The sequence below is a fragment of the Labeo rohita genome, chromosome 11 (genome assembly GCF_022985175.1).
Source record: "Labeo rohita strain BAU-BD-2019 chromosome 11, IGBB_LRoh.1.0, whole genome shotgun sequence".
Taxonomy (NCBI): domain Eukaryota; kingdom Metazoa; phylum Chordata; class Actinopteri; order Cypriniformes; family Cyprinidae; genus Labeo; species Labeo rohita.
Window position 1 is genome coordinate 10136316 of NC_066879.1, and position 11702 is coordinate 10148017.

The 11702-nt window shown below is 36.1% G+C and overlaps 1 protein-coding gene across 1 annotated transcript; it reads right to left on the reverse strand.

Moving 5' to 3' along the window:
* Positions 1 to 2682: 2682 nt before the first annotated feature.
* On the reverse strand, positions 2683 to 11517 carry LOC127173220 (E3 ubiquitin-protein ligase DTX3L). The gene is made up of 8 exons (XM_051122968.1): positions 11310 to 11517; positions 10731 to 10779; positions 8986 to 9090; positions 8449 to 8677; positions 7060 to 7229; positions 4128 to 5600; positions 2956 to 3167; positions 2683 to 2831 (listed from the first exon to the last, which is right to left on the reverse strand). Exons 2-8 carry the CDS (start codon positions 10746 to 10748, stop codon positions 2762 to 2764), a joined length of 2277 nt encoding a protein of 758 aa, XP_050978925.1. The 5' UTR covers positions 10749 to 10779; positions 11310 to 11517; the 3' UTR covers positions 2683 to 2761.
* Positions 11518 to 11702: the final 185 nt, after the last annotated feature.

Consider the following 11702-nt stretch of genomic DNA (forward strand, 5'->3'; position numbering starts at 1 on the left):
ACCTCCCTAAAAATTGATCATGTAAAATAATAGACCCATAAAAATATAACAATAATTGTGAAATAATATATTTCCTTGTACAGAGAGTGGTAGAGACCGCGTTAAACTTGTGGTTGGCTGATGAAGCGGCTGGGATCACCGGCCATTTAAACACGTTAATCACGCTAAAATTCTCTAAAACATTAACCATGTAAAAGACGTGAACAGGTTCACAATAAGAATTTAAGCACAAAACACAAAATCTGCCGAAAATCTATGGTTGCTGAAACTTGCTGAGGCATACTGCCAGCTGCCAGCCAGCCAGACACTGGCAGGCCAGAAACAGACTGCCAGTAGGTGTGTTCGACTTCATCTACGGCTACAGATGGCGATCAACAAGAGCAGCCGAGAGCAGTCGCGTGCTGAGTTGAAAACGGAGGCATCAAGTCAGACACTTTTTACTCTTGTTAGTGAAGCTCTCGCGGTGTTTGCATGCAGTCACAGATGAGGTAAATTAAATGCAATATTCATCAAATACACCGTCTTTTCAAAAGCGTTTTCATGAGCAACAGAAACACGTTTCATATACTGCTTAATACAACGCCATCTGAACAAGAATAATGATAAACAGAAACATATACTATTTAAATACTTATAAAGTGGGGTTATATATGCGTTTATCAGTGTTTTATGATATATCTGACTCAATATAACATTGCGACTACAGTAAAAAAAAAAAAAAAAAAACGTTTTTATTGTTCTAAAAACACAGATTTGTCAGCATTGTCGGACTTGAGGATGTTAGAACGAACCCAAAACACACGTGATCGTTGTCATGCGGTGAATCTGGCCAATCGTGAAACAACCATGTGGTCATCAGAACTCCTGCAGCCGCTCTGAAGAAACTGCGCCGGCTGAGTCAGTCGGCTGCTCTCGAACCGCTATCGCTACCTAATAGCTGTATTCGACTTAACGCAGCGCTGCGCAGCTCGATCAAATTCTGACTTGAAGCAGTGCATGCCGGTTAGAAATTTTGTCCGACTTGAGGCGGCGCCGACGCCTCGTGACTGTCACGTGTGGCATCAAAGTACCGCGATAGCGGTTCGAGAGCAGCCGACTGACTCAGCCGGCGCAGTTTCTTCAGAGCGGCTACAGGAGCTCTGATGACCACATGACTGTTTCACGGTTGGGCAGATTCACTGCATGACAACGATCACGTGTGTTTTAGGTTTATTCTAAACATCCTCAAGTCCCATAATGCTGACAAATCTGTGTTTTTAGAACAGTAAAAGTGTTTTTACTGTAGTCGCAATGTTATATTGAGTCACATTTATTCATAAAACACTGATAAAAGCATATATAACCCCACTTTATTAGTATTTAAATAGTATTATGTTTATCATTATTCTTGTTCAGATGGCGCTGTATTAAGCAGTATATGAAACGTGTTTCTGTTGCTCATGAAAACGCTTTTGAAAAGTCGGTGCATTTGATAAATATTGAATTTAATTCACTTCATCTGTGATAGAGCATGCAAACACCGCGAGAGCTTCGCTAACGAGAGTAAAAAGTGTCCGACTTGATGCCTCCGTTTTCAACTCCGCCCCAGACTCCTTTTGGCTACTCTCGTTGATCGCCGTCTGTAGCTGTAGATGAAGTCGAACACACCTACTGCCACCAAGCTAGCTGCCACCTAGCTGAAGATTGAACCCCCACTCCAAAATTATTAGAACACTAGTATTTTCACCAGCTAAAATGGTTTTGAGGCAGTTATTTCTTTAGTGTGTCTGGAATGACATGAAACAGAACAAACTGAGACGGACTAAATCAGAAGAACTGTGGCAATGTCTTAGATGTTTTAAGAAACCTACCTGCAAAGCAAGCTACAGTACTGTTAAAAGTTGTAGGCATTTGTGTAAAAATGCTGTAAAATGAGGATGCTGTCAAAAATAATGTCATAAATAGATTTTCTTTATCAATTAACTTCTATAAACTAAATTAAATCAACATTTGGTGGGACCATCCTTTGCATTAAAAGCAGCTTTTGCCCTAGATGCACTTGCACATACTTTTTCAGGTAGCTTTGCAGGTAGGTCTTTTGAAGCATCTTGCAGATGTTGACACAGTTCATCTGGATTTAGTCTGTCTCAGTTTGTTCTGTTTCTTCATGTCAATCCAGACAGACTGGATGATGATGAGATCTGATCTCTGTGTGGAGCACTGGATTACTAGGTTAGATGTTCCTTTGTAGCCTAGAGAAATTGTTTTGCAGGTAAACAATTGCATTGCCCTGTGATTTTACGTCGGGTGGTTTTTTGCCTCCATGCCATGCATTTAAAATCTTTTAATGCACTGCAAGCTGTTGATTATCCTGCTAATTCCATGGTCATTTCCCAAGTTATGGACAATTTAAAAGTAGTATTGCTCTTTGAAGTGCAATATTTGGGTAAAAATTACAGTTATTTCAGTCAGTTATGGCTCGCAGCTCTAGCATTCTGTCCGGTTCAAATCAGACACAGAGATGAAATAGTGCTGTAAGATCACATTTATTTGAATGAATTGTAGCATTTATTTCAAATACTTATCGATCGAGAGACAGAGAGAGATATATGTATATATTATATTATATTATATTATATATATATATATATATATATATATATATATATATATATATATATATGTGTGTGTGTGTGTGTGTGTGTTTACATTTAATAATCAGTATATAGTATGTTTGTAATTATTAAACATTTTTCCATTTGAGAACATTCAAATCAAATCCTCATTCAATGCCATTGGCCTTCAATTCATCCCTCACTCTCTTCAGGTAGTTAGGGTCTGGATAGCCGTAACTGTTGGCAAAACAAAGAAGTTTAAATACACTGCTAATTTACATGGAACCCAAAAAAAGTAATGCTTGATTACTGGTTCTGCAAGACATGGGCAATAGAAAGCAGATTTTACAGAAAGTCATACTTCTGAGGGCCGCCGTGCATGTTGGTCTTATGATGAATATGATTCCAGGTGACAGCATTCTCTAAACCAGTGGTTTTTCCAACAGTAAAAATTAGTTTCTGTTTAAAAGCCCTCTGCAACAGTCTGAGCACTTCATTTCCTTCATTGTTGTCAGGCAAGTATGCGTAATGATATGTCCCACGAAAAGGCTTTCCTGGGTTTGGATGCATCTTCTAAAATAATAATCAAAAAGTCATGTATTATAATACCCCTAAACAAAACATTCTTTAAACCCTTTCCAGTGAAGTTCTGTAGAGCCTTATTAGATGTAACAAAATGATCTATAAATACAGAATCCTAAAAAAAGGGGTGTTTCATTCATGCATTTATAAATATGTATATACAGGACTGTGTATTCTCTAGTTAATGAGAACAATGCTTTCAGAAGAGAATTGTCTAATAAAATTGTAACACCTTCTAGCTAAACGTTGCTAGTTCATTTGTGTGTAATTCTGAATATACACATGAGGTACAAATATCCTCACTTAAATTGTGGCAACCCACTATACTGAGGACATTTTACTGGTCCTCATTGGTTAAAAGGGCTTATAAATCAGCCAAAAGTTTAGGTGATAGAAAATGTCATTAACCCTATATAAAATAAATGGTCTATGAAATGTCCTCTCTAAAACAGCAAAACAAACATGAGTGTATGTGTGTGCAAGAGATGTAGAGTAGGTATGTGTGTTTTTTTTTTGTTTGTTTTTTTTTTTTTTTTTTAAATCCTGATGTTTTAAGAGTTTAACCCCTTCATTGCTTTTTTTCCTGTATTGTGCCTGTGTTGTGGATTGTACCACCAAAAGATTGTTTGTATTTTCATTTATTTATTTATTATTATTTATTATGTCATGTCTATTTTTGTGTTAACATAGTCAGTGCCAAGTTTTGTACCAAATAAATAAATAAATCAAATCATTTATTTTTTATATTGTGTTTATGTTTGTTTTTCAGCAGTTAAATAAATAAATAAATTGATTAATTAATTAATTAGTTTGTTTGTTAATCACAAACTTCAATTAAACTTCTTTTTTTTTTTTAGAATAGGCACTACAACACAGGTTTTTGTTTTATTTAATGCACTGTGCAGTTCAGTTAATTATTAAATGAATAAATTAAATGTTATATATTCCTACCGTTTGAATACCGTTGGGTATGTCATAGTGTATTTCAATAGTGCCACAGTCTGGATATCCAGGGAGACTCTGTCTGCTCCTTCTTACATTCATTGTTCCATCTGGTTGGTTTCCCTCCAATTTCCCAAACACTTTCGTACAAACAGGACAGATGAATCCCAGACTCTCGCTCCCAGACATCCTTATACATTCCTGACAGAATTCATGCCCACATTTCAGTTTTCTCTTGTCAATGAAGCTGTCCATACAAATAGCACACATCTCCTCTTCAGCATGAGCTCCTTTACTGCCACTACAACTGATTTTTGAATCTTCATTGAAACCCGTATCTGCTTCACTTCGACTTCTAAAATTCACTCCCTCATCCCATACTGCTCCTGGTCCATAATCAGGCATCTGATTCCTTTTGATTCCTCTTGCATTAGGAATGTCACCTGAGTATCCATTCAATTTCTTCATCTTATCATTAAATACATACTTCTGAAGTTTCTTCTCAATATCAACAATGGCAGGACCGAGATGTTCTGGCAGTCCAGTGAGCCTCCAGGGACTGAATGCATCTGTTACAACAACACAATAACGCCGCTGCTGTAGTTTCTCTACCATTGGAGCAACAGCAGTTTTATATGCAGGGTTTGTGAGTTCACAGCTCACAACGGCCGAGGTAAGTTTCTGGTAGAGATGTGTTAAAGCTTTGAGGGCATGACTTTCAAGATTTATATGCTGAACTCCTGCAGATCGAGCTTGAACTTTAATGATCAAATTGTTCTGAAGTTTCTCTTCATGAAATGACACTCCGTACTTTGTTTCAAGCTGTGATAACTGTTCCTTATAGGAAAGTTTCATTAGATCCCAATGAACCTTGTCCATTTCAAGGTGAGTTGGAAGGTCCTTTGTGTCCATGTGCAATGAAGATCTGCTTTGTGGAGAAACATTGTTATCTACATCCATTTTACTTGATTTGTTAATGAGTTGTCTTTCCACTGTCTCTCTTTTAATAATGTCTATAAATTTCCTTGGTCCAAAGAACAGGCAGTTACTAGCAGACATGGTGAACATCATCTTTGTATCCTCTTGTTTGACAGCATTAATGGCCTGTTTCATAATATCTGAATCCATGTCATTGTTATTAATGGCAACATAACTAAATCGATCCAGACATTCCTGAGCAAGTTTCTGAAAGTGCTCAGAGGCTTTAGACACATAATCAGGGCTTGAGTTCACAGTAGGTTTGATTGAGACTGACACTTCTACACAAAAAGAGACTCCGTGCTGTTTCTTAATTTGCTCCACTTCTTTACTGTAAACATGAAGCATGTACCAAGACTGATATAAGGGGAGAGTGAATGTAGCTGGTGTCTCAGGGGTCATTTCAACAGTTTTAGTGGTCTTGGTCTCATTTGGAGCTCTATTAGATGCAGCAATGTCCTCAACATCTGCATCTGTAGAAGTCACAGGCATTGAGTTGTTCATCTAAAAACATGTGATGGGAATTCATTTAAGGATTTTATACCCACAGTGAAATAAAAATAACTGAATTAAAGGGTTAGTTGACCCAAAAAAATTCAGTCATTATTTACTCACCCTCATGTCGTTCCAAACCCGTTAGACCTTCGTTCATCTTTGTGACACAAATTAAGATATTTTTAATGAAATCCAAGAGCTCTCTGACTCTCGATAGACTGCAAGGGTACCAGAGGCATCATGCCCATTCAAAGTGAGGGGGCACGTGTTTCTTTACTCGCTCGCTGACTGAATACATCTTTCTGGCAAATTCTCTCGTCAGAAACAGTAAAGTCCAAATGTATATACGAATATGTAAGTAAGATATTCATTTCACAGTATAAACAGCTTCAGTGATTTTAATGGGAGTTTTTGAGAGTGCTTGAACTCTAGGCTGTCAGTTAAAATGTTCTTTAATGTAAATGTTCTTTGCTCTTTTTCTGTATAATGAAAGTCTTATGATTAGTAGCCTAACTTACAATGTTTTTATTAACATTAACTTTTAATGTTAAATTCACATTAAATATAAAGTCAGTCATATTAAAAATATGTTATGACATAGCACTCATATCTGTTACTAAAGTAAACAGACAAGTTTTTAATCATAGTTAATAGATTGCATTATAGGCTACTTTGACCATCACCCACTATAGATGAACTATCATAATCTATAAAGGTTGGAATCTAAATATTTCATAATATAGTTAATGCGTTTGGGAATGTTTTGAATAAAAAGGAAACATAAAGTTTATTGTGGCTGCTGTGTGTCACATGACGACCGTACCAACCCACCACCACCACCGCTCGTGCCCCCTCAAAAAGAATGACAGCATGACGCCCCTGAAGGGTACTACCACTACCTAAGGCCCAGAAAGGCACCAACATTGACAAAATAGTCCATGTGACATCAGTGGTGCAATCGTAATTTTCCCAAGCTATGAGAATACTTTATGTGCAAAGGAAACAAAAACAACATCTTTACTTAACAATTCTTCTCCTCTGTGTCGTAGCTTCATAAAATTACGACTGAACTACTGATGTCACATGGACTATTGTCCATGGAGGGTAAGAGAGTTCTTGGATACTGTCTATGGAGGGTAAGAGAGTTCTTGGATATGATTAAAAATATCTTAATTTGTGTTCCAAATACGAACAAAGGTCTTGCGGGTTTGGAACAACATGAGGGTGAGTAATTAATGATAGAATTTTCATTTTTGGGTAAACTAACCCTGTAATTATTTCTACAAGTCATTCATTTATTATTACTCCTACCACTACTGTACTAAAAGTCTGAACAGAAATAATTTGTTGCTGGGTCAGGCAGTTTTCTTTAGTTATGCATAAAATAAAAAAAAAAAAAACGCTGATGAATGAACAGATGAGATGACTGTTGCCTTTGTCACAAAGTACACAAAAGTAAACATGATACCTTTGATGATGGAGCTCCTTTATCCTCCAGCAGGGACTTCTGTGGTACTGTCACAGAATGTGCCTCATCCAGACAAATCTGTGTAGCCACTTCCTTTTCTTTATCTTTATCTTTATCTTTATCTTTAAACTTCAAATATATAGTTGTGTGTTGTTTTAGAACCTCTAGAGCTACAGAAAAAAATAAGAATACATTAATGCATATATTTTTAAATATAATTTAAATGAAAATAAAACAACAACAAAAAAAAAAAATGTAATTGCCAGTGGCAATGTTATCTCAAAAAACAAAAAAATTCTGGCATTCCCATCTTACTCAGCATACCTTAAACTCTTAAGATGCTATTATTTAATACTAAATCCCACCTGTAGATGTATTTTTCACACTCAGGGGCTTCTTCCATTTTAAAGGGGTCATCGGATGCCCATTTTCCACAAGTTGATATGATTCTTTAGGGTCTTAATGAAAAGTCTCTAATATACTTTGATTAAAAATGCTTAATGGTATTGTAAAACAACACCCTTTTTACCTTGCCAAAATGAGCTCTGCAAAAATCATCTCATTCTAAGGGGTTGTTCCTTTAAATGCAAATGAGCTCTGCTCACCCCGCCCCTCTCTTCTCTCTGTGGAATGACGATCTTGTTTACTTTAGCCACTTTAAGCCGCGTTTTGCCGCTAAACTTCCTAACTACCACGTTATAAGGAAATGTGATCGCAAAGATTCATAAAAAAAAAATGCTTATACACACTTCTGCTGTAAGTGAAGCTGGATCATGAATTATTTGCGCGAACATAGACGCATATATGTAGATCGGGAGGCGCATTCCATTCACAAACAAATGTAATTCACTGCATCTTCAGCGGCTCAGATGTCGGGAGTAAATGACGACCACTATGTTCATTATTTCATCCAGCAACACAACACCTCAATCGCTCAATCAGAGATATTCTTGTCTAACTTACATCCCTGCTTCGGCATCGAAACAAGGAAAGTTACTGGACTGTGACAGCTGGTCTGAGGTAAGAGCTCATGTCAATCAACTATCGTGGGAGCGGCCTCTGTTGGTGTGACAGCACACTGACAGGCATCTGAGAATGGCTCGATTTGAAAAAGGGGATATTATTTTTACAGATTAATTAAAAACCACTGCATGGATTTTTATCATTACAGGGTAGATTTGTACATACACTGCCAACACACATTAATGCATAAAAACAACATGAAAAAGTGAAGTTTGCATCCGATGACCCCTTTAAAATCCAACTGAGCCTTTTCCATCACAAGAGAGTTTTTTTCTGCTTTAGTCATTTTCTTCAATGTTTGTAGAAAACATTTGCTCTTGTGTATTAATATGAATTAAAATTAAAGTGAATTATCAATCGTCTCACCTCTTGATGGTGTCATCTGCACCTTTGCACAGGATGGATCCTCCATGAGTTCAAGACTGAGAACAGATGGTTTTCCTTCCAGTCTGGACAACCAGCTCTGAAGGGCTTTCTGTAATCTTGCTCTCCATCTCTCTGGAAATGGTTCTGTCCAGTCCACTTTGATTTTAAATTTAGCGATATCCAGTGGTGCTGAGGGTTGTGGCATTTCATCATGGGCTGTATAAATGTCCTGTTATAGGAAAAACAGTTATGAATAAAGACTTTGAATATCTATATTTGATATTGCTTGTATTATTACAGGATTCTATTTATTAATTTGTATTAGCAAATTGACAGAAAAATCAGACACAGTAGTCCATCCTCAGCTCTTAAAATACTGAGGAAGGGAATGAGCTGGTGAGTTTGGAAAAAAAAAAAAAATGGTGTGAACGATATGCTTTGGCATTCAATCATTTAGGAATATAAAAATACTGATATTCCAGAAAGATAATGGTGCTCAGAAAATCTATGGCTCAAGCTGTAGTTTTTAGTTAGTACCTCCTCTGACTGTAAGTATGTTCGATCCATTGTGATGTTTAGATGCGTCATGTCATCCAGAGTTGGTCCAGCATCTTGATTCTCAGTGCCTGCTGTATATAAGTCCTAACATTCACCAAAAAAAAAAAAAACAACAACAACATAAGACACTGTTTAAAAATACATTTCAATAATACATTTTAAAAATTACAACACTATTTATATATTTCAAATTAGTATGTCTGGATAAGACATTTCAGTAGACTTTCATACTTTGTACTGTAGAATGTAGTTCCAACAAACTGCAGTCCTATTGCCGCTAAAATGATGTTTTATTGTTCTGTCTGTCCCACTGTCTTTGTATGTTATTGAACTGACATTTTATGATTAGGTAGCATGTGACTTCAGGTAAATGACCTAGTTTACGATATTACGAGTCAAAGGGCATCTTTACAGTGTAGGATTTGCCTTAAAGTAAAAAAAAAAAAAAAAACAGAGCACTGACATCCTAAAAAAGAGTGAGAAGAATTAAAGGGATATTTCTCCCAAATTAAAATTACCCCATGATTTACACTTAAGTCATTCTAGATGTATATGACTTTCTTCTTTCAGACAAATACAATCTGAGTTATATTTTAAAAAAAAAGAAAAAAAAAAGTCCTGGATCTTTCGAGCTTTATAATGGCAGTGAATGGGTGTTGAAATTTTGAAGCCCAATAAAAGTGCATCTATCCATCATAAAAAGTGCTCCATATGACTCCACATGACTTGATTACAGCAGAGTTCATAAAGCTAAGTATGAGTATTTTTCTTACGCAAACACATCAATTCACTACAGGCCTGGAGCCATGTGGAGCACTTTTTATGATTGATTTATGTACTTTATTGGACAAAATCACCCATTCACTGCCATTATAAAGCTTGGAAGAGCCAGGACATTTTTAATGTAACTCTGATTATATTTTTCTGAAAGAAGAAAGTCATATACACCTAAGATAGCTTGAGGGTAGGTAAATCATGCATAGGTTAATTTTCATTTTTGGCTGAACTATCCATTTAAAGGGTTAGCTCATTAACTATTACTTTACTAAAGATATTTGTGTGACATTATTCACGTTAAGTCTGACGCCAAGTGTCACCTCTTCCGTGACTTCTGGGTCCAAACGCTCTATATGACACGAGAAAAAAACAAACGGTACTATTTATACACTCATGTGATATAATACACACTTATACACAGATAGCCATACAATGAAAATATAAATAAAAAATAATAAATATAAAAATTATTTGTGTTTGGGATGCTGTGAGCATGGAGACTGTAGTGTACACCATACATTTTAAAATGTTTAGCTTAAATGTTTAATATGAATAAACAGAGCTCATAAATGGCTACTGAGATAATATTCTCAAGTGAAATGAGTTGGGGTTTGGACCCAGAAACAGTGTTTGTTGGTGTGTTCAGTGGACGCATTACATAATCACTTAACAAGTCCATAGGAACCAAATGTTCCTACAAAGATAGTAATACCAGTAAATGCTGACCTTGTGGGGACATTTTGTATGTGGAAAACAGCTTATAAATCATACAGAATTAAGTTTTTTTGAAAATCTAAAATGCAGTAAGTTTTGTTTGAGGGGTAGGTTTCCGGTAAAGGGATTGGAAATTCAGTTTGTACAGTATAAAAACCATTACGTCTATTGTTCCCATAATGATAGGAATACTGATGTCCGTTTGTGTGACAGAAAGATTTATATGTACTCACATATTCATCAGTGTCCATTGCTTTGACGGTGTGTTCCTCCAAACGTCAACTGAAAAATTACGAAAAATAATAGGAAGGAGTTTTGTTCATTAAAAAAAATGCCTATGTTTAAAAAAAATAACTTACTACTATTGATAATTAAGATAATGTTGAAATCTCGGTCATGTGGAGAGAGAGAGAGAGAGAACAAATTTCGATGAACATCAAACAGATGCCATAAAATGTTAAATGCTTTTAAAATCAATAACAGTGAAACACATTTAGTTTCATTTTCATTTCATAAAATGTGTACAGTGCTGTGAGGGAAGAAAAAACTGAACTTTTTTATTTACATTTGATGCGTCTCGATGTCTGTCTTCACACAACACAACGTTAGCCTATATGTAGTTTTATTATTATTATTATTATTCTTTAGACTTGCAAACATTGGCGATTGTTAACGGTCGAGGTGAAGGACAATAACCTTATATTTACAGCGCATTTGGAGAATATTAGTTCGAGATAATACTGTCGACAATAGAACTGACACACAGTAGCTGAAAAGAAAGAAGGATGAGACTGTCTTAATCTTCTACCTACCGAAAACCGTGAGAGGTGTGCAACCAATCTTCAGCAGGATCATCTGGTTTTTGAAACAAACGAAAACGAAAGCTCACGAAGCAGTACGTTCCAACACGTTAGGAAAACAACAACAACAAAAAAACAACAACACAGTATGCATAATAAATTTGTACAGGGACATCAAAACACAATATAACAGCCTATTGTGTAAAATGATAATGCAAGAAAAAATTAAATCATTGCACTCATCCGTTTGACAGGAATCCTGCATTGACTGGAAAATTCCTGTGAGGAGATTTATTTGTTTGTTATTTGGCGTGAGACTTTGTAGGGTCGCGTGTGCAGGCTGAAAGCATGTCTTTTAAGCCAAATGAGTGAGAGCTGGCAACTCCACGTTAGACTGTAAGCATT

Excerpts from the sequence above, each read along its gene's own strand:
- LOC127173220 (XM_051122968.1), bottom strand. Across the intron at positions 8,678-8,985 it reads CATACTTACAGTCAGAGGAG|GACATTTATACAGCCCATGA; the intron begins GTACTAACTAAA and ends TTCCTATAACAG. Across the intron at positions 3,168-4,127 it reads TACCCAACGGTATTCAAACG|AAGATGCATCCAAACCCAGG; the intron begins GTAGGAATATAT and ends TTATTATTTTAG.